Source organism: Scyliorhinus canicula, chromosome 6, assembly GCF_902713615.1.
Source record: "Scyliorhinus canicula chromosome 6, sScyCan1.1, whole genome shotgun sequence".
Lineage (NCBI taxonomy): Eukaryota > Metazoa > Chordata > Chondrichthyes > Carcharhiniformes > Scyliorhinidae > Scyliorhinus > Scyliorhinus canicula.
In genome coordinates, this window is record NC_052151.1 from 15602489 (window position 1) to 15622593 (window position 20105).

At 48.1% G+C, this 20105-nt stretch overlaps 1 protein-coding gene across 1 annotated transcript in view; it reads left to right on the forward strand.

Moving 5' to 3' along the window:
- Positions 1–20105, forward strand: part of LOC119967000 (serine/threonine-protein kinase MRCK alpha-like) — a 386584-nt gene that overhangs the window by 340895 nt on the left and 25584 nt on the right. Inside the window, exon 32 of the mRNA XM_038798987.1 lies at positions 124–717. Coding sequence (XP_038654915.1) covers positions 124–717 — 594 coding nt within the window. The remainder of the gene's footprint in view (positions 1–123; positions 718–20105) is intronic.

Genomic DNA, 20105 nt, shown 5'->3' on the forward strand with positions numbered 1-20105 from the left:
GCCTAGGCCACATTCCATTGATTAATTAATTTAAAAAGTAGTTTTATTTTGCATTGGAATGTCTTGAGGTTGCATTGCGCATAAGCAGAATTAAGACTTTTCCTTTCCTTTTCTCTCTGACAGAAATTATCCGTGTTGGTGATAACAAGAAGGTCCATCAAATTGAGCTCATCTCAGGGGAGCAGCTGATTGCGGTCATTTCGGGACGAAACCGGCACGTCCGACTCTTCCCCACTTCTGCCCTTGACGGCCGGGAAGGCGATTTTTTCAAACTGGTGGAGACAAAGGGCTGCCAGACGCTGGTATCGGGATCAATGCGCCATGGCGCAGCCACATGTCTGTGTGTAGCCATGAAACGGCAGGTGCAATGCTATGAACTCAATCAGAGTAAAACTCGTCACAAAAAGTTCAAGGAGATCCAAGTCCAGGGCAATGTGCAGTGGATGGCCATTTTCAGTGAGCGCTTGCTTGTCGGCTATCAGTCCGGTTTTGCCAAATACCCGCTGCAGGGAGACGGGGGCCCCATCAGCCTACTCCACCCTGAAGACCACACACTCTCCTTTATCACCCAGCAGCCCAATGATGCAATCTGTGCAGTGGAAATCTCGGGCAAGGAGTATTTATTGTCTTTCAGTACTGTGGGCATTTATGTGGACTGCCAGGGTCGAAGGTCAAGACAACAGGAATTGATGTGGCCGGCTATTCCCACAACATGCTGTAAGTTGTTTGCTTCTTCTAATTGTAAATATGGGGCCTGCCAGCTAACCAATTAGGGTAAATCTAATTCTCAGTCAATACTTGGCTACACAGCCCAAAAATGCCCAGGCCCTCTTTGTGTTGAATTAGCCAATTCTAGCACATAGGAATGTGAGCGGAGCGTTTCGAATTCCTGGGACATTGGGACTGGTTCTGGGGGAGGTGGGACCTGTACAAACTGGACCAGTTACACCTGGGCAAGACTGGGACTGATGTCCTAGGGGGGAGTACTTGCTAGAACGGTTGGGGAGTGTTTAAACTAATATGGCAGGGGGTGGGAATCTATGTAAGGATTCAGAGCAGGGGGAATCAAGAACAAGAGAAAAAGACAAGGAGAATAAAAAAAGTGATAGGCAGAGAAATCAAAGGCCTGTATCAGATAATAACACTGTAAAAGATAGCAGGGAAGGGACAAGGAACGTTACAAAGACTACCCTTAAGGTTTTGTACCTGAACACGTGGAGCATTTGAAATAAAATGGATGAATTAGTTGAGCAGCTGGATGCAAGGGGATATGATATAGTCGGGATTACGGAGATATGGCTCCAAGGTGACCAAGGATGGAAACTAAACATTGAGGGCTATTCAGTTTTTAGGAAGGACAGACAGAAAGGAAAAGGTGGTGGAGTTGCATTGTTTTTTAAAAATTTATATTTAGAGGATCCAATTATTTTTTTCCAATTAAGGGGCAATTTAGTGTGGCCAATCCACCTAACCTGCACATGTTTGGCTTGTGGGGACGAGACCCACGCAGACAGAGGCAGAATGTGCAAACTCCACGCAGACAGTGACCCGGGGCCGGGATCGAACCTGGGTCCTCAGCACCGTAGGCAGCCGTGCTAGGTGGAGTTGCATTGTTGATTAAAGAAGATATTGATATAATATTAAGGAAAGATATTAGTACAGATCATGTGGAATCTGTGTGGAGTTAACAAACATCAAGCGGCAAAACACATTCGTAGGGGTGTATACAGACCGCCAAACTGCAGTGGTAATGTTGAGAATAGCATTGACAGGAAATCAGAGAGGCATGTGATAAAGGAACATCTGTGATTATGGGTGACTTTAATCTGCATATAGATTGGGTGAGTCACATTAGTCCTAGTACAATAGAGGAGGAATTTCTGGAGTGTATACGGGATGGTTTTCTGGAGCAGTATGTTGAACCAACAATGGAACAGACCATCTTGGACTGGGTGTTGTGCATTGAAATGAAATGAAAATCACTTATTGTCACAAGTAGGCTTCAAATGAAGTTACTGTGGAAAGCCCCTAGTTGCCACATTCCGGCAGATTAGTTGGCAATGTGGTTGTGAGAGAACCCTTGGGGGTGAGTGACCACAATATGCCTTTGGGGCCTCACGGTAGCATGGTGGTTAGCATCAATGCTTCACAGCTCCAGGGTCCCAGGTTCGATTCCCGGCTGGGTCACTGTCTGTGTGGAGTCTGCACGTCCTCCCTGTGTGTGCGTGGGTTTCCTCCGGGTGCTCCGGTTTCCTCCCACAGTCCAAAGATGTGCGGGTTAGGTGGATTGGCCATGCTAAATTGCCCGTAGTGTAAGGTTAATGGGGGGATTGTTGGGTTACGGGTATACGGGTTACGTGGGTTTAAAGTAGGGTGATCATTGTTCGGCACAACATCGAGGGCCGAAGGGCCTGTTCTGTGCTGTACTGTTCTATGTTCTATAGTAGAATTCTTTATCTCTGATGGTATGTGGCATGAGCTGGCAATGACGGACTGGAAAACATTACTGAACGGAAGCACAGCAGACAGACATTCAAGGCACGAATAGGTGAACTCCAAAAGTTGTTTATTCCTATTTGGCACAAGAAGACAAAGGGAACTGTGGCCAAACCATAGCTTACAAGGTAAATTAGAAATAGTATTAGATTCAAAGACGAGGCATACAAATTAACTAGAAAAAGCAATAGACCTGAGGATTGGGAACAGTTTAAAATTCATCAAAGGCAGACCAAGATATTGATTTAAGGGGAAAATACATTTTGAAAGGAAACTAGCGGGGAACACAAAAACTGACTGTAAAAGTTTCTATAGGTATGTAAAAAGAAAAAGATTGATAAAAAACGAATGTAGGCCCCTCACAGTTAGAAATGAGGGAATTCATAAAAGGGAACAAAGAAATGGCTGAGGAATTCTTCACAAAGGAAGATGTGAATAATGTACCGGAAGTTCTGTGAAGCACAAGTTTTAGTGAGAAGCTGAAGGAAATTAGTATTAGTAGAGAAATTATTTTAAGGACATTAATGGGATTGAAGGTGGACAAATCTCCAGGGCCTGATAATCTGCATCCCAGTAGTTAAGGAAATAGCTGTAGAAATAATAGATCCATTGGTAGTCATTTTCCAAAATTCTTTGGCCCCTGGAATGGTTCTTACAGATTGGACGGTAGCGAATGTAACCCCACTATTCAAAAAGGGAGGTAGCGAGAAAACAGGGAACTATAGACCAGTGAGCCTAACATCGGTAGTAGGGAGGTTACTGGAGTCCATTATCAAGGATTTCATAGCACAGCATTTGGAAAGCAGTGCTATAATCAGACAAAGTTAACATGGATTTATGAAAAGATAATCATGCTTGATAAATCTACTGGAATTCTTTGGAGATGTAACTCGTAGAGTTGACCAGGGAGAGCCGGTGGATGTGGTTTATTTAGACTTTCAGAAGGCTTTTGACAAGGTCCCACATAGCAGATTACTATGTAAAGTTAAAGCGCATGGGATTGTGGGTAGTGTGTTGAGATGGATAGAAAGCTGGTTAGCAGACAGGAAGCAAAACGTTGGAATAAATCGGTCTTTTTCCAATTGAGAGTCAGTGACTAGTGGGGTACCGCAGGGATCTGTGCTAGGACCCCAGCTGTTCACATTATGTATTAATGATTTGGATGAGGGCACTAAATATATTGTCTCCAAATTTGCAGATGATACAAAGTTGGGTGGGAGGGTGAGCTGTGAGGGGGATGCAGACATGCTTCAGTGGGATTTGGACGGGCTGAGTGAGTGGGCATATGCACGGCAGATGCAATATAATATGGATAAATGTGAGGTTATAAACTTTGGTAGCAGAAATAGGAGGGCAGATTATTATTTGAATGGGTGTAAATTGAGAGAGGTGGATACTCAGCGAGACCTTGGTGTCCTCGTGCATCAGTCACTGAAAGTAAACATGCAGGTACAACAGGCAGTAAAGAAGGTAAATGGTCTGTTAGCCTTCATAGCGAGAGGATTTGAGTATAGGAATAGGGATGTTTTATTGCAATTGTATAGGGCATTAGTAAGGCCACACCAGGAGTATTGTGTAATTTGGTGTCCTTATCTGAGGAAGGATGTTCTTCTTTTAATAAATTTAGAGCCCAATTTTTTTTTCAAGAGGCAATTTAGCGTGGCCAATCCACCTACCTACCTTGCACATCTTTTGGGTTGAGGCAGCGAAACCCATGCTAACACGGGGAGAATGTGCAAACTCCACACAGGACGGATATTCTTGCTGTGGAGGGAGTGCAGTGCAGGTTTACACGGCTGATTTCTGTAATGGCAGGACTGTCATGAGGAGAGACTAAATCAGTTAGGAATATATTCATTGGAGTTTAGAAGAGTCAGGGGGGATTTCATAGAAATTTATAAAATTCTATCAGCATTAGACAGGGTAGATTCAGAAAAAATGTTCACAATGGTGGGGGAGTCCTGAACTAGGGGTCATAGTTTGAGGATAAAGAGTAAACCTTGTCGGACTGAGGTGAGGAGAAATTTCTTCATCCAGAGAGAGGTGAATCTGTGGAATTCACTACCACAAAAAATAGTTGAGCCCAAAATATTGTGTAATTTCAAGAAGAACTTAGATATAGCTCTTGGAGCTACAGGGATCAAGGAATATAGGGGGGAAGGTGGGATCAGGGTAATAATCTTTATTATTGTCACAAGTAGGCTTATATTAACACTGCAATGAAGTACTGTGAAAATCCTCTAGTCGCCACACTCCGGCGCCTGTTCGGGTCCACAGAGGGAGAATTCAGAATGTTCAATTCACCTAACAGCACGTCTTGTGGGACTAGTGGGAGGAAACCGGAGCACCTGGTGGAAACACACGCAGACACGGGAGAACGTGCAGACTCTGCATAGACTGGGAACCAAGCCGGGAATTGAACCCGGGACCATGGCGCTGTGAAGCAACGGTGCCAACCACTGTGCTACCGTGCCGCCTGTATTGAACTCAATGATCAGCAATCATCATAATAAATGGTGGAGCTGGCTCAAAGCGCCACCCCCGGCTTCTATTGTCTATGTCTGCTTCTATGTATTCCTGTGAAGAGTGAGAGACCTCAGTGGGTTTATACGAGCGAGGGGAGAGCTCAGTGGGTTTATATTGGCAATGAGAGAGGGGAGAGCTCAGTGGGTTTATATTGGCAATGAGAGAGGGGAGCTCAGTGGGTTTATATTGGCAATGAGAGAGGCGAGCTCAGTGGGTTGTATTGGCAATGAGAGAGGGGAAGGAGCTCAGTGGGTTTATGTTGGCAATGAGAGAGGGGAGAGATCAGTGGGTTTATATTGGCAATGGGAGAGGGGAGAGCTCAGTGGGTTTATATTGGCAATGAGAGAGGGGGGAGAGCTCAGTGGGTTTATATTGGCAATGAGAGAGAGGGGCTCAGTGGGTTTATATTGGCAATGAGAGAGGGGAGCTCAGTGGGTTTATATTGGCAATGAGAGAGGGGCTCAGTGGGTTTATATTGGCAATGAGAGAGGGGAGCTCAGTGGGTTTATATTGGCAATGAGAGAGAGGGGCTCAGTGGGTTTATATTGGCAATGTGAGAGGGGAGGGAGCTCAGTGGGTTTATATTGGCAATGAGAGAGGGCAGAGAGCTCAGTGGGGTTATATTGGCAATGAGAGAGGGGGGAGCTCAGTGGGTTTATATTGGCAATGAGAGAGGGCAGAGAGCTCAGTGGGGTTATATTGGCAATGTGAGAGGGGGGCTCAGTGGGGTTATATTGGCAATGAGAGTGGGGAGTTTGGTGGGTTTATATTGGCAATGAGAGAGGGGGGAGCTCAGTGGGTTTATATTGGCAATGAGAGTGGGGAGAGCTCAGTGGGTTTATATTGGCAATGAGAGAGGGGGAGCTCAGTGGGTTTATATTGGCAATGAGAGAGGGGAGAGAGCTCAGTGGGTTTATATTGGCAATGAGAGAGGGGAGAGAGCTCAGTGGGTTTATATTGTCAATGACAGAGGGGAGAGCTCAGTGGGTTTATATCGGCATTGAGAGAGGGGGGAGATCAGTGGGTTTATATTGGCAATGAGAGAGGGGAGCTCAATAGGTTTACATTAGCAATGAGAGAGGGGGGGAGCTCTGGGTTTATATTGGCAATGAGAGGGGAGCTCAGTTGGTTTATATTGGCAATGAGAGAGGGGAGAGCTCAGTGGGTTTATATTGGCAATGAGAGAGGGGGGAGATCAGTGGGTTTATATTGGCAATGAGAGAGGGGAACTCAATAGGTTTACATTAGCAATGAGAGAGGGGGGGAGCTCTGGGTTTATATTGGCAATGAGAGGGAAGCTCAGTTGGTTTATATTGGCAATGAGAGAGGGGAGAGCTCAGTGGGTTTATATTGGCAAGGAGAGAGGGGAGCTCGGTGGGTTTATATTGGCAATGAGAGTGTGGTGAGCTCATTGGTTTTATATTGTCAATGAGGGGAGAGCTCAGTGTGTTTATATTGGCAATGAGAGAGGGGAGCTCAGAGGGTTCCTGTGGAGTGTGAGAGCGCTCATAGATACATAGAAGATAGGAGGCCTTTTGGCCCTTCGGGCCATTCATCACTATCATGGCTGATCATCGAACTCAATAGCCTAATCCTGCTTTCCCCCATAGCCTTTGATCCTATTCTCCCCATGCGCTATATCCAGCCGTCTTCTGAATATATTTAAAGTTTTAGCATCGACTACTTCCTGGAGCAATGAATTCCACAGGCTCACCACTGTTTGTGTGAAGAAATGTCTCCTTATCTCTGTACCAAATGGTTTAGCCTGAATCCTCAGGCTGTGACCCCTGGTTCTGGACACACCCATCATTGGTAACATCTTCCCTGCATCTACCCTGTCTAGTCCTGTTAGAATTTTATAAGTCTCGATGAGATCCTATTCTTCTGAACTCCAGTGAGAACAATCCCAACCTAGTCAAGCTCTCCTCATATGTCAGTCCTGCCATCCCTGGAATCAGTCTGGTAAACCTTCGCTGCACTCTGTCGAGAGCAAGAACATCCTTCCTCAGAGAAGGAGCCCAAACCGCACACAATACTCCAGGTTTGGCCTCACCAAGGCCCTGTATAATTGCAGCAACACATCCCTGCTTCTACACTCGAAACCTCTCGCTATGAAAGCCAACATACCCATTAGCCTTCTTTACTGCCTGCTGCACCTGCATGCTTACCTTCAGCGACTGGTGCACAAGGACACCCAGGTCCCGCTGCACACTCCCCTCTCCCAATTTACAACCATTCTGGTAATCTGTCTTCCTGTTTTTGCTTCTAAAGTGCATAACCACACTTATCCAAATTATACTGCATCTGCCATTGATTTGCACCTCGCCAGACCTGTCCAGATCATGCTGTCGGATGCCTGCATCAAAGTTCACCCTCCCACCTAACCTGGTGTCATCTGCAAACTTTGAGATGTTACATTTTGTTCCCTCATCCAAATCATTAATATATATTATGAACAGCTGGGGTCCCAGCATGTGGTATCCCACTAGTTACTGCCTGCCAATTTGAAAAGGACCCATTAATCCCTATTCTTTGTTTCCTCTCTGCCAACCAGTTTTCTATCCACCTCAATACATTTCCCAGGCTGGTTTAGCACAGTGGGCTAAACAGCTGGCTTGTAATGCAGAACAGGGCCAGCAACGCGGGTTCAATTTCTGTACCAGTCTCCCCGAACAGGCGCTGGAATGTGGCAACTAGGGGATTTTGCAATAACTGCACTGAAGTCTACTCGTGACAATAAGCGATTATTTAATTAGTATTATTATTTCCTCCAATCCCACGTACTTTAATTTTGCACAATAATCTCTTATGCAGAACTTTGTCAAAAGCCTCCTGAAAGTCCAAATACACCACATCGACTGGCTCCCCGTTATCAACTGATTCTCCGGGTGCTCCGGTTTCCTCCCTCAGTCCAGAGATGTGCAGGTCAGGTGGATTGCCCCTTAGTGTCCAGGAATGGGGTTAAGGGGTTATAGAGATAGGGTGGGGAAGTGGGCTTGGGCGGAGTGCTATTTCTGAGGGTCTGTGCAGACTCGATTAACCAAATGGCCTCCTTCGGCACTAGGGATTTTATGATCAGCCATGATCATAATGGATGGCAGAGCATGCTCGAAGGGCCAAATGGCCTCCTCCTGCTTCTAATTTATGTCTGTTTCTATGTATGTTTCTATATTGGCAATGAGAAAGCGGAGAGCTGAGTGGATTTCTGTGGGCAGTGAGAGAGAGAAGAGAAGGGCAGGCACTCTTTCTCAGGGTGGAGGGGTCAGTCACCTGGCAGCATAGGGTTAAGGTCCGTGGGGCGAAGTTTAGAGAAGCTAAAGTTGCAAGGCAGGTTTTTTTTACGCAGAGGGTGGTGAATGCCTGGAACACGCTGCCAGGGGAGGGAGGTACGTGAACGACTTGGAGAAAATGTATCCGATCTGATTAATACGTTTTCAGATGACACCCAAGGTTGGTGGAATGGCAGGTCAAGGATTGTCACAAGGTATAGCAGGACATAGATAGGTTGGAGACTTGGGCAGAGAAGCAGCAAAAGGTCAGCACAGTGCCGCAGTGGGTTCACCCTGATGCCTCATGGCACCGAGGTCCCAGGTTCGATCCCAGCTCTCGGTCACTGTGAGTTTGCACATTCTCCCCATGTTTGCGTGTGTTTCGTCCCCACAACTCACAAGAGAGAGAGCTCAGTGTATTCCTGTGCACAGCGAAAGAGAGAGATCAGTGTATTCATGTGGGCAGTGAGAGAGAGAGAGATCAGTGTATTCCTGTGGGCAGAGAGAGAGAATCAGTGTATTCCTGAGGGCAGTGAGAGAGAGAGAGATCAGTGTATACCTGTGGGCAGTGAGAGAGAGAGATCAGTGTATTCCTGTGGGCAGTGAGAGAGACCAGTGTATTCCTGTGGGCAGTGAGAGAGAGAGAGAGATCAGTGTATTCCTGTGGGCAGTGAGAGAGAGAGATCAGTGTATACCTGGGGGCAGTGAGAGAGAGATCAGTGTATTCCTGTGAGCAGTGACAGAGAGACAGATCAGTGTATTCCTGTGGGCAGTGAGAGAGAGAGATCAGTGTATTCCTGTGGGCAGTGAGAGAGAGAGATCAGTGTATTCCTGTGGGCGGTGAGAGAGAGAGATCAATGTATTCCTGTGAGCAGAGAGAGAGAGAGATCAGTGTATTCCTGTGGGCGGTGAGAGAGAGAGATCAGTGTATTCCTGTGGGCAGTGAGAGAGAGAGGTCAGTGTATTCCTGTGGGCAGTGAGAGAGGGAGAGATCAGTGTATTCCTGTGGGCAGTGAGAGAGAGAGAGATCAGTGTATTCCTGTGGACAGTGAGAGAGAGAGATCAGTGTATTCCTCTGGGCAATGAGAGAGAAATCAGTGTATTCCTGTGGGCAGTGAGAGAGAGATCAGTGTATTCCTGTGGGCAGTGAGAGAGGGAGATCAGTGTATTCCTGTGGGCAGTGAGAGAGAGAGATCAGTGTATTCCTGTGAGCAGTGAGACAGAGAGATCAGTGTATTCCTGTGGGCAGAGAGAGAGCGAGATCAGTGTATTCCTGTGGGCAGTGAGAGAGAGATCAGTGTATTCCTGTGAGCAGTGAGAGAGAGAGATCAGTGTATTCCTGTGTGCAGTAAGAAAGAGAGATCAGTGTATTCCTGTGGGCAGTGAGAGAGAGAGATCAGTGTATTCCTGTGGGCAGTGAGAGAGAGATCAGTGTATTCCTGTGGGCATGAGAGAGAGATCAGTGTATTCCTGTGGGCAGTGAGAGAGAGACATCAGTGTATTCCTGTGGACAGTGAGAGAGAGATCAGTGTATTCCTGTGAGCAGTGACAGAGAGAGAGATCAGTGTATTCCTGTGCACAGCGAGAGAGAGAGAGCGATCAGTGTATTCCTGTGGGCAGTGAGAGAGAGAGAGAGATCAGTGTATTCCTGTGGGCAGTGAGAGAGAGAGATCAGTGTAATCCTCTGGGCAATGAGAGTGAAGTCAGTGTATTCCTGTGGGCAGTGAGAGAGAGAGATCAGTGTATTCCTGTGAGCAGTGAGAAAGATCAGTGTATTCCTGTGGGCAGTGAGAGAGAGATCAGTGTATTCCTGTGGGCAGTGAGAGAGAGATCAGTGTATTCCTGTGAGCAGTGAGAAATATCAGTGTATTCCTGTGGGCAGTGAGAGAGAGAGATCAGTGTATTCCTGTGGGCAGTGAGAGAGAGAGATCAGTGTATTCCTGTGGGCAGTGAGAGAGAGATCAGTGTATTCCTGTGGGCATGAGAGAGAGATCAGTGTATTCCTGTCGGCAGTGAGAGAGAGAGATCAGTGTATTCCTGTGAGCAGTGAGAGAGAGATCAGTGTATTCCTGTGGGCAGTGAGAGAGATCAGTGTATTCCTGTGGACAGTGAGAGAGAGAGATCAGTGTATTCCTGTGGGCAGTGAGAGAGCGAGATCAGTGTATTCCTGTGGGCAGTGAGAGAGAGAGATCAGTGTATTCCTGTGGGCAGTGAGAGAGATCAGTGTGTACCTGTGGGCAGTGAGAGAGAGAGAGATCAGTGTATTCCTGTGGGCAGTGAGAGAGAGATCAGTGTAATCCTGTGGGCAGTGAGAGAGAGATCAGTGTATTCCTGTGAGCAGTGAGAGAGAGAGATCAGTGTATTCCTGTGGGCAGTGAGAGAGAGATCAGTGTATTCCTGAGGGCGTGAGAGAGAGATCAGTGTATTCCTGTGGGCAGTGAGAGAGAGATCAGTGTATTCCTGTGGGCAGTGAGAGAGAGAGATCAGTGTATTCCTGTGGGCAGTGAGAGAGAGAGATCAGTGTATTCCTGTGGGCAGTGAGAGAGGGAGATCAGTGTATTCCTGTGGGCAGTGAGACAGAGAGATCAGTGTATTCCTGTGGGCAGTGAGAGAGAGATCAGTGTATTCCTGTGGGCATGAGAGAGAGATCAGTGTATTCCTGTGGGCAGTGAGAGAGAGAGATCAGTGTATTCCTGTGGGCAGTGAGAGAGCGAGATCAGTGTATTCCTGTGGGCAGTGAGAGAGAGAGAGATCAGTGTATTCCTGTGAGCAGTGAGAGCGAGATCAGTGTATTCCTGTGGGCAGTGAGAGATAGGGATCAGTGTATTCCTGTGGGCAGTGAGAGAGAGAGATCAGTGTATTCCTGTGGGCAGTGAGAGAGAGAGATCAGTGTATTCCTGTGGGCAGTGAGAGAGGGAGGTCCATGTACTCCTTTGGGCATTGCGAGAGAGTGATCAGTGTATTCCTGTGGGCAGTGAGAGAGATCAGTGTGTACCTGTGGGCAGTGAGAGAGAGAGAGATCAGTGTATTCCTGTGGGCATTGAGAGAGAGATCAGTGTATTCCAGTGGACAGTGAGAGAGAGAGATCAGTGTATTCCTGTGGGCAGTGAGAGAGAGATCAGTGTATTCCTGTGGGCAGTGAGAGAGAGATCAGTGTATTCCTGTGGGCAGTGAGAGAGAGATCAGTGTATTCTTGAGGGCGTGAGAGAGAGATCAGTGTATTCCTGTGGGCAGTGAGAGAGAGAGATCAGTGTATTCCTGTGGGCAGTGAGAGAGAGAGATCAGTTTATTCCTATGGACAGTGAGAGAGAGAGATCAGTGTATTCCTGTGAGCAGTGAGAGAGAGAGAGATCAGTATATTCCTGTGGGCAGTGAGAGAGAGAGATCAGTGTATTCCTGTGAGCAGTGAGAGAGAAGTCAGTGTATTCCTGTGGGCAGTGAGAGAGAGAGATCAGTGTATTCTTGTGGGCAGTGAGAGAGAGAGATATCAGTGTATTCCTGTGGGCAGTGAGAGAGGGAGATCAGTGTATTCCTGTGGGCAGTGAGAGAGCGAGATCAGTGTATTCCTGTGGGCAGTGAGAGAGAGAGATCAGTGTGTACCTGTGGGCAGTGAGAGAGAGAGGTCCATGTACTCCTTTGGGCATTGCGAGAGAGTGATCAGTGTATTCCTGTGGGCAGTGAGAGAGATCAGTGTGTACCTGTGGGCAGTGAGAGAGAGAGAGATCAGTGTATTCCTGTGGGCATTGAGAGAGAGATCAGTGTATTCCAGTGGACAGTGAGAGAGAGAGATCAGTGTATTCCTGTGGGCAGTGAGAGAGAGATCAGTGTAATCCTGTGGGCAGTGAGAGAGAGATCAGTGTATTCTTGAGGGCGTGAGAGAGAGATCAGTGTATTCCTGTGGGCAGTGAGAGAGAGAGATCAGTGTATTCCTGTGGGCAGTGAGAGAGAGAGAGAGATCAGTGTATTCCTGTGAGCAGTGAGAGAGAGAGATCAGTGTATTCCTGTGGGCAGTGAGAGAGAGATCAGTGTATTCTTGAGGGCGTGAGAGAGAGATCAGTGTATTCCTGTGGGCAGTGAGAGAGAGAGATCAGTGTATTCCTGTGGGCAGTGCGAGAGAGAGATCAGTGTATTCCTGTGGGCAGTGAGAGAGAGAGATCAGTGTATTCCTGTGAGCAGTGAGAGAGAAGTCAGTGTATTCCTGTGGACAGTGAGAGAGAGAGATCAGTGTATTCTTGTGGGCAGTGAGAGAGAGAGATATCAGTGTATTCCTGTGGGCAGTGAGAGAGAGATCAGTGTATTCCTGTGGGTAGTGAGAGAGATCAGTGTATTCCTGTGGGCAGTGAGAGAGAGATCAGTGTATTCCTGTGAGCAGTGAGAGAGAGAGATCAGTGTATTCCTGTGGGCAGTGAGAGAGCGAGATCAGTGTATTCCTGTGGGCAGTGAGAGAGCAAGATCGGTGTTTCCTGTGGGCAGTGAGAGAGAGATCAGTGTATTCCAGTGGGAGTGAGAGAGAGATCAGTGTATTCCTGTGGGCATGAGAGAGAGATCAGTGTATTCCTGTGGGCCGTGAGAGAGAGAGATCAGTGTATTCCTGTGGGCAGTGAGAGAGAGATCAGTGTATTCCTGTGAGCAGTGAGAGAGAGAGATCAGTGTATTCCTGTGGGCAGTGAGAGAGAGAGATCAGTGTATTCCTGTGGGCAGTGAGAGAGAGAGATCAGTGTATTCCTGTGGGCAGTGAGAGAGAGATCAGTGTATTCCTGTGGGCATGAGAGAGAGATCAGTGTATTCCTGTGGGCATGAGAGAGAGATCAGTGCATTCCTGTCGGCAGTGAGAGAGAGAGATCAGTGTATTCCTGTGGGAAGTGAGAGTGAGATCAGTGTATTCCAGTGGGCAGCGAGAGAGATCAGTGTATTCCTGTGGGCAGCGAGAGAGAGAGAGATCAGTGTATTCCTGTGGGCAGTGAGAGAGAGAGATCAGTGTATTCCTGTGGGCAGTGAGAGAGAGAGATCAGTGTATTCCTGTGGGCAGTGAGAGAGAGAGATCAGTGTATTCCTGTGGGCAGTGAGAGAGAGAGATCAGTGTATTCCTGTGGGCAGTGAGAGAGAGAGATCAGTGTATTCCTGTGGGAAGTGAGAGTGAGATCAGTGTATTCCAGTGGGCAGTGAGAGACAGAGATCAGTGTATTCCTGTGGGCAGTGAGAGAGATCAGTGTATTCCTGTGGGCAGTGAGAGGGAGAGATCAGTGTATTCCTGTGGGCAGTGCGAGAGAGAGATCAGGGTTTCCTGTGGGCAGTGAGAGAGGGAGATCAGGGTATTCCTGTGGGCACTGAGAAGGATCAGTGTGTACCTGTGGGCAGTGAGAGAGAGAGAGATCAGATCAGTGTATTCCTGTGGGCAGTGAGAGAGAGAGATCACTGTATTCCTGTGGGCAATGAGAGAGAGAAAGAGATCAGTGTATTCCTGTGGGCAGTGAGAGAGAGAGAGAACAGTGTATTCCTGTGGGCAGTGCGAGAGAGAGATCAGTGTATTCCTGTGGGCAGTGAGATAGAGAGATCAGTGTATTCCTGTGAGCAGTGAGAGAGAGAGATCAGTGTTTTCTAGTGGGCAGTGAGAGAGAGAGATCAGTGTATTCCTGTGGGCAGTGAGAGAGAGAGATCAGTGTATTCCTGTGGGCAGTGCGAGAGAGAGAGAACAGTGTATTCCTGTGAGCAGTGAGAGAGGGAGATCAGTGTATTCCTGTGAGCAGTGAGAGAGAGATCAGTGTATTCCTGTGGGCAGTGAGAGAGAGAGGTCCATGTACTCCTTTGGGCATTGCGAGAGAGTGATCAGTGTATTCCTGTGGGCAGTGAGAGAGATCAGTGTGTACCTGTGGGCAGTGAGAGAGAGAGAGATCAGTGTATTCCTGTGGGCATTGAGAGAGAGATCAGTATATTCCTGTGGACAGTGAGAGAGAGAGATCAGTGTATTCCTGTGGGCAGTGAGAGAGAGATCAGTGTATTCCTGTGGGCAGTGAGAGAGAGATCAGTGTATTCCTGTGAGCAGTGAGAAAGATCAGTGTATTCCTGTGGGCAGTGAGAGAGAGAGATCAGTGTATTCCTGTGGGCAGTGAGAGAGAGAGATCAGTGTATTCCTGTGGGCAGTGAGAGAGAGATCAGTGTATTCCTGTGGGCATGAGAGAGAGATCAGTGTATTCCTGTCGGCAGTGAGAGAGAGAGATCAGTGTATTCCTGTGAGCAGTGAGAGAGAGATCAGTGTATTCCTGTGGGCAGTGAGAGAGATCAGTGTATTCCTGTGGACAGTGAGAGAGAGAGATCAGTGTATTCCTGTGGGCAGTGAGAGAGCGAGATCAGTGTATTCCTGTGGGCAGTGAGAGAGAGAGATCAGTGTATTCCTGTGGGCAGTGAGAGAGATCAGTGTGTACCTGTGGGCAGTGAGAGAGAGAGAGATCAGTGTATTCCTGTGGGCAGTGAGAGAGAGATCAGTGTAATCCTGTGGGCAGTGAGAGAGAGATCAGTGTATTCCTGTGAGCAGTGAGAGAGAGAGATCAGTGTATTCCTGTGGGCAGTGAGAGAGAGATCAGTGTATTCCTGAGGGCGTGAGAGAGAGATCAGTGTATTCCTGTGGGCAGTGAGAGAGAGATCAGTGTATTCCTGTGGGCAGTGAGAGAGAGAGATCAGTGTATTCCTGTGGGCAGTGAGACAGAGAGATCAGTGTATTCCTGTGGGCAGTGAGAGAGAGATCAGTGTATTCCTGTGGGCATGAGAGAGAGATCAGTGTATTCCTGTGGGCAGTGAGAGAAAGAGATCAGTGTATTCCTGTGGGCAGTGAGAGAGCGAGATCAGTGTATTCCTGTGGGCAGTGAGAGAGAGAGAGATCAGTGTATTCCTGTGGGCAGTGAGAGAGAGAGATCAGTGTATTCCTGTGGGCAGTGAGAGCGAGATCAGTGTATTCCTGTGGGCAGTGAGAGATAGGGATCAGTGTATTCCTGTGGGCAGTGAGAGAGAGAGATCAGTGTATTCCTGTGGGCAGTGAGAGAGAGAGATCAGTGTATTCCTGTGGGCAGTGAGAGAGAGAGATCAGTGTATTCCTGTGGGCAGTGAGAGAGGGAGGTCCATGTACTCCTTTGGGCATTGCGAGAGAGTGATCAGTGTATTCCTGTGGGCAGTGAGAGAGATCAGTGTGTACCTGTGGGCAGTGAGAGAGAGAGAGATCAGTGTATTCCTGTGGGCATTGAGAGAGAGATCAGTGTATTCCAGTGGACAGTGAGAGAGAGAGATCAGTGTATTCCTGTGGGCAGTGAGAGAGAGATCAGTGTAATCCTGTGGGCAGTGAGAGAGAGATCAGTGTATTCCTGTGGGCAGTGAGAGAGAGATCAGTGTATTCTTGAGGGCGTGAGAGAGAGATCAGTGTATTCCTGTGGGCAGTGAGAGAGAGAGATCAGTGTATTCCTGTGGGCAGTGAGAGAGAGAGATCAGTTTATTCCTATGGACAGTGAGAGAGAGAGATCAGTGTATTCCTGTGAGCAGTGAGAGAGAGAGAGATCAGTATATTCCTGTGGGCAGTGAGAGAGAGAGATCAGTGTATTCCTGTGAGCAGTGAGAGAGAAGTCAGTGTATTCCTGTGGGCAGTGAGAGAGAGAGATCAGTGTATTCTTGTGGGCAGTGAGAGAGAGAGATATCAGTGTATTCCTGTGGGCAGTGAGAGAGGGAGATCAGTGTATTCCTGTGGGCAGTGAGAGAGAGAGATCAGTGTGTACCTATGGGCAGTGAGAGAGAGAGGTCCATGTACTCCTTTGGGCATTGCGAGAGAGTGATCAGTGTATTCCTGTGGGCAGTGAGAGAGATCAGTGTGTACCTGTGGGCAGTGAGAGAGAGAGAGATCAGTGTATTCCTGTGGGCATTGAGAGAGAGATCAGTGTATTCCAGTGGACAGTGAGAGAGAGAGATCAGTGTATTCCTGTGGGCAGTGAGAGAGAGATCAGTGTAATCCTGTGGGCAGTGAGAGAGAGATCAGTGTATTCTTGAGGGCGTGAGAGAGAGATCAGTGTATTCCTGTGGGCAGTGAGAGAGAGAGATCAGTGTATTCCTGTGGGCAGTGAGAGAGAGAGATCAGGGTATTCCTGTGGGCAGTGAGAAGGATCAGTGTGTACCTGTGGGCAGTGAGAGAGAGAGAGATCAGATCAGTGTATTCCTGTGGGCAGTGAGAGAGAGAGATCACTGTATTCCTGTGGGCAATGAGAGAGAGAAAGAGATCAGTGTATTCCTGTGGGCAGTGAGAGAGAGAGAGAACAGTGTATTCCTGTGGGCAGTGCGAGAGAGAGATCAGTGTATTCCTGTGGGCAGTGAGATAGAGAGATCAGTGTATTCCTGTGAGCAGTGAGAGAGAGAGATCAGTGTTTTCTAGTGGGCAGTGAGAGAGAGAGAGATCAGTGTATTCCTGTGGGCAGTGAGAGAGAGAGATCAGTGTATTCCTGTGGGCAGTGAGAGAGAGAGATCAGTGTATTCCTGTGGGCAGTGCGAGAGAGAGAGAACAGTGTATTCCTGTGAGCAGTGAGAGAGGGAGATCAGTGTATTCCTGTGAGCAGTGAGAGAGAGATCAGTGTATTCCTGTGGGCAGTGAGAGAGAGAGGTCCATGTACTCCTTTGGGCATTGCGAGAGAGTGATCAGTGTATTCCTGTGGGCAGTGAGAGAGATCAGTGTGTACCTGTGGGCAGTGAGAGAGAGAGAGATCAGTGTATTCCTGTGGGCATTGAGAGAGAGATCAGTATATTCCTGTGGACAGTGAGAGAGAGAGATCAGTGTATTCCTGTGGGCAGTGAGAGAGAGATCAGTGTATTCCTGTGGGCAGTGAGAGAGAGATCAGTGTATTCCTGTGAGCAGTGAGAAAGATCAGTGTATTCCTGTGGGCAGTGAGAGAGAGATCAGTGTATTCCTGTGGGCAGTGAGAGAGAGAGATCAGTGTATTCCTGTGGGCAGTGAGAGAGAGATCAGTGTATTCCTGTGGGCATGAGAGAGAGATCAGTGTATTCCTGTCGGCAGTGAGAGAGAGAGATCAGTGTATTCCTGTGAGCAGTGAGAGAGAGATCAGTGTATTCCTGTGGGCAGTGAGAGAGATCAGTGTATTCCTGTGGACAGTGAGAGAGAGAGATCAGTGTATTCCTGTGGGCAGTGAGAGAGCGAGATCAGTGTATTCCTGTGGGCAGTGAGAGAGAGAGATCAGTGTATTCCTGTGGGCAGTGAGAGAGATCAGTGTGTACCTGTGGGCAGTGAGAGAGAGAGAGATCAGTGTATTCCTGTGGGCAGTGAGAGAGAGATCAGTGTAATCCTGTGGGCAGTGAGAGAGAGATCAGTGTATTCCTGTGAGCAGTGAGAGAGAGAGATCAGTGTATTCCTGTGGGCAGTGAGAGAGAGATCAGTGTATTCCTGAGGGCGTGAGAGAGAGATCAGTGTATTCCTGTGGGCAGTGAGAGAGAGATCAGTGTATTCCTGTGGGCAGTGAGAGAGAGAGATCAGTGTATTCCTGTGGGCAGTGAGACAGAGAGATCAGTGTATTCCTGTGGGCAGTGAGAGAGAGATCAGTGTATTCCTGTGGGCATGAGAGAGAGATCAGTGTATTCCTGTGGGCAGTGAGAGAAAGAGATCAGTGTATTCCTGTGGGCAGTGAGAAGGATCAGTGTGTACCTGTGGGCAGTGAGAGAGAGAGAGATCAGATCAGTGTATTCCTGTGGGCAGTGAGAGAGAGAGAGATCACTGTATTCCTGTGGGCAATGAGAGAGAGAAAGAGATCAGTGTATTCCTGTGGGCAGTGAGAGAGAGAGAGAACAGTGTATTCCTGTGGGCAGTGCGAGAGAGAGATCAGTGTATTCCTGTGGGCAGTGAGATAGAGAGATCAGTGTATTCCTGTGAGCAGTGAGAGAGAGAGATCAGTGTTTTCTAGTGGGCAGTGAGAGAGAGAGATCAGTGTATTCCTGTGGGCAGTGAGAGAGAGAGATCAGTGTATTCCTGTGGGCAGTGCGAGAGAGAGAGAACAGTGTATTCCTGTGAGCAGTGAGAGAGGGAGATCAGTGTATTCCTGTGAGCAGTGAGAGAGAGATCAGTGTATTCCTGTGGGCAGTGAGAGAGAGAGGTCCATGTACTCCTTTGGGCATTGCGAGAGAGTGATCAGTGTATTCCTGTGGGCAGTGAGAGAGATCAGTGTGTACCTGTGGGCAGTGAGAGAGAGAGAGATCAGTGTATTCCTGTGGGCATTGAGAGAGAGATCAGTATATTCCTGTGGACAGTGAGAGAGAGAGATCAGTGTATTCCTGTGGGCAGTGAGAGAGAGATCAGTGTATTCCTGTGGGCAGTGAGAGAGAGATCAGTGTATTCCTGTGAGCAGTGAGAAAGATCAGTGTATTCCTGTGGGCAGTGAGAGAGAGAGATCAGTGTATTCCTGTGGGCAGTGAGAGAGAGAGATCAGTGTATTCCTGTGGGCAGTGAGAGAGAGATCAGTGTATTCCTGTGGGCATGAGAGAGAGATCAGTGTATTCCTGTCGGCAGTGAGAGAGAGAGATCAGTGTATTCCTGTGAGCAGTGAGAGAGAGATCAGTGTATTCCTGTGGGCAGTGAGAGAGATCAGTGTATTCCTGTGGACAGTGAGAGAGAGAGATCAGTGTATTCCTGTGGGCAGTGAGAGAGCGAGATCAGTGTATTCCTGTGGGCAGTGAGAGAGAGAGATCAGTGTATTCCTGTGGGCAGTGAGAGAGATCAGTGTGTACCTGTGGGCAGTGAGAGAGAGAGATCAGTGTATTCCTGTGGGCAGTGAGAGAGAGATCAGTGTAATCCTGTGGGCAGTGAGAGAGAGATCAGTGTATTCCTGTGAGCAGTGAGAGAGAGAGATCAGTGTATTCCTGTGGGCAGTGAGAGAGAGATCAGTGTATTCCTGAGGGCGTGAGAGAGAGATCAGTGTATTCCTGTGGGCAGTGAGAGAGAGATCAGTGTATTCCTGTGGGCAGTGAGAGAGAGAGATCAGTGTATTCCTGTGGGCAGTGAGACAGAGAGATCAGTGTATTCCTGTGGGCAGTGAGAGAGAGATCAGTGTATTCCTGTGGGCAGTGAGAGAGAGATCAGTGTATTCCTGTGGGCAGTGAGAGAGAGAGATCAGTGTATTCCTGTGGGCAGTGAGAGAGAGAGATCAGTGTATTCCTGTGGGCAGTGAGAGAGAGAGATCAGTGTATTCCTGTGGGCAGTGAGAGAGAGATCAGTGTATTCCTGTGGGCAGTGAGAGAGAGATCAGTGTATTCCTGTGGGCAGTGAGAGAGAGGGATCAGTGTATTCCTGTGGGCAGTGAGAGAGAGAGATCAGTGTATTCCTGTGGGCAGTGAGAGAGAGATCAGTGTATTCCTGTGGGCAGTGAGAGAGAGAGATCAGTGTATTCCTGTGGGCAGTGAGAGAGGGAGGTCCATGTACTCCTGTGGGCATTGCGAGAGAGTGATCAGTGTATTCCTGTGGGCAGTGAGAGAGATCAGTGTGTACCTGTGGGCAGTGAGAGAGAGAGAGATCAGTGTATTCCTGTGGGCATTGAGAGAGAGATCAGTGTATTCCAGTGGACAGTGAGAGAGAGAGATCAGTGTATTCCTGTGGGCAGTGAGAGAGAGATCAGTGTAATCCTGTGGGCAGTGAGAGAGAGATCAGTGTATTCCTGTGGGCAGTGAGAGAGAGATCAGTGTATTCTTGAGGGCGTGAGAGAGAGATCAGTGTATTCCTGTGGGCAGTGAGAGAGAGAGATCAGTGTATTCCTGTGGGCAATAGAGAGAAGAATCCAATGATCCTGT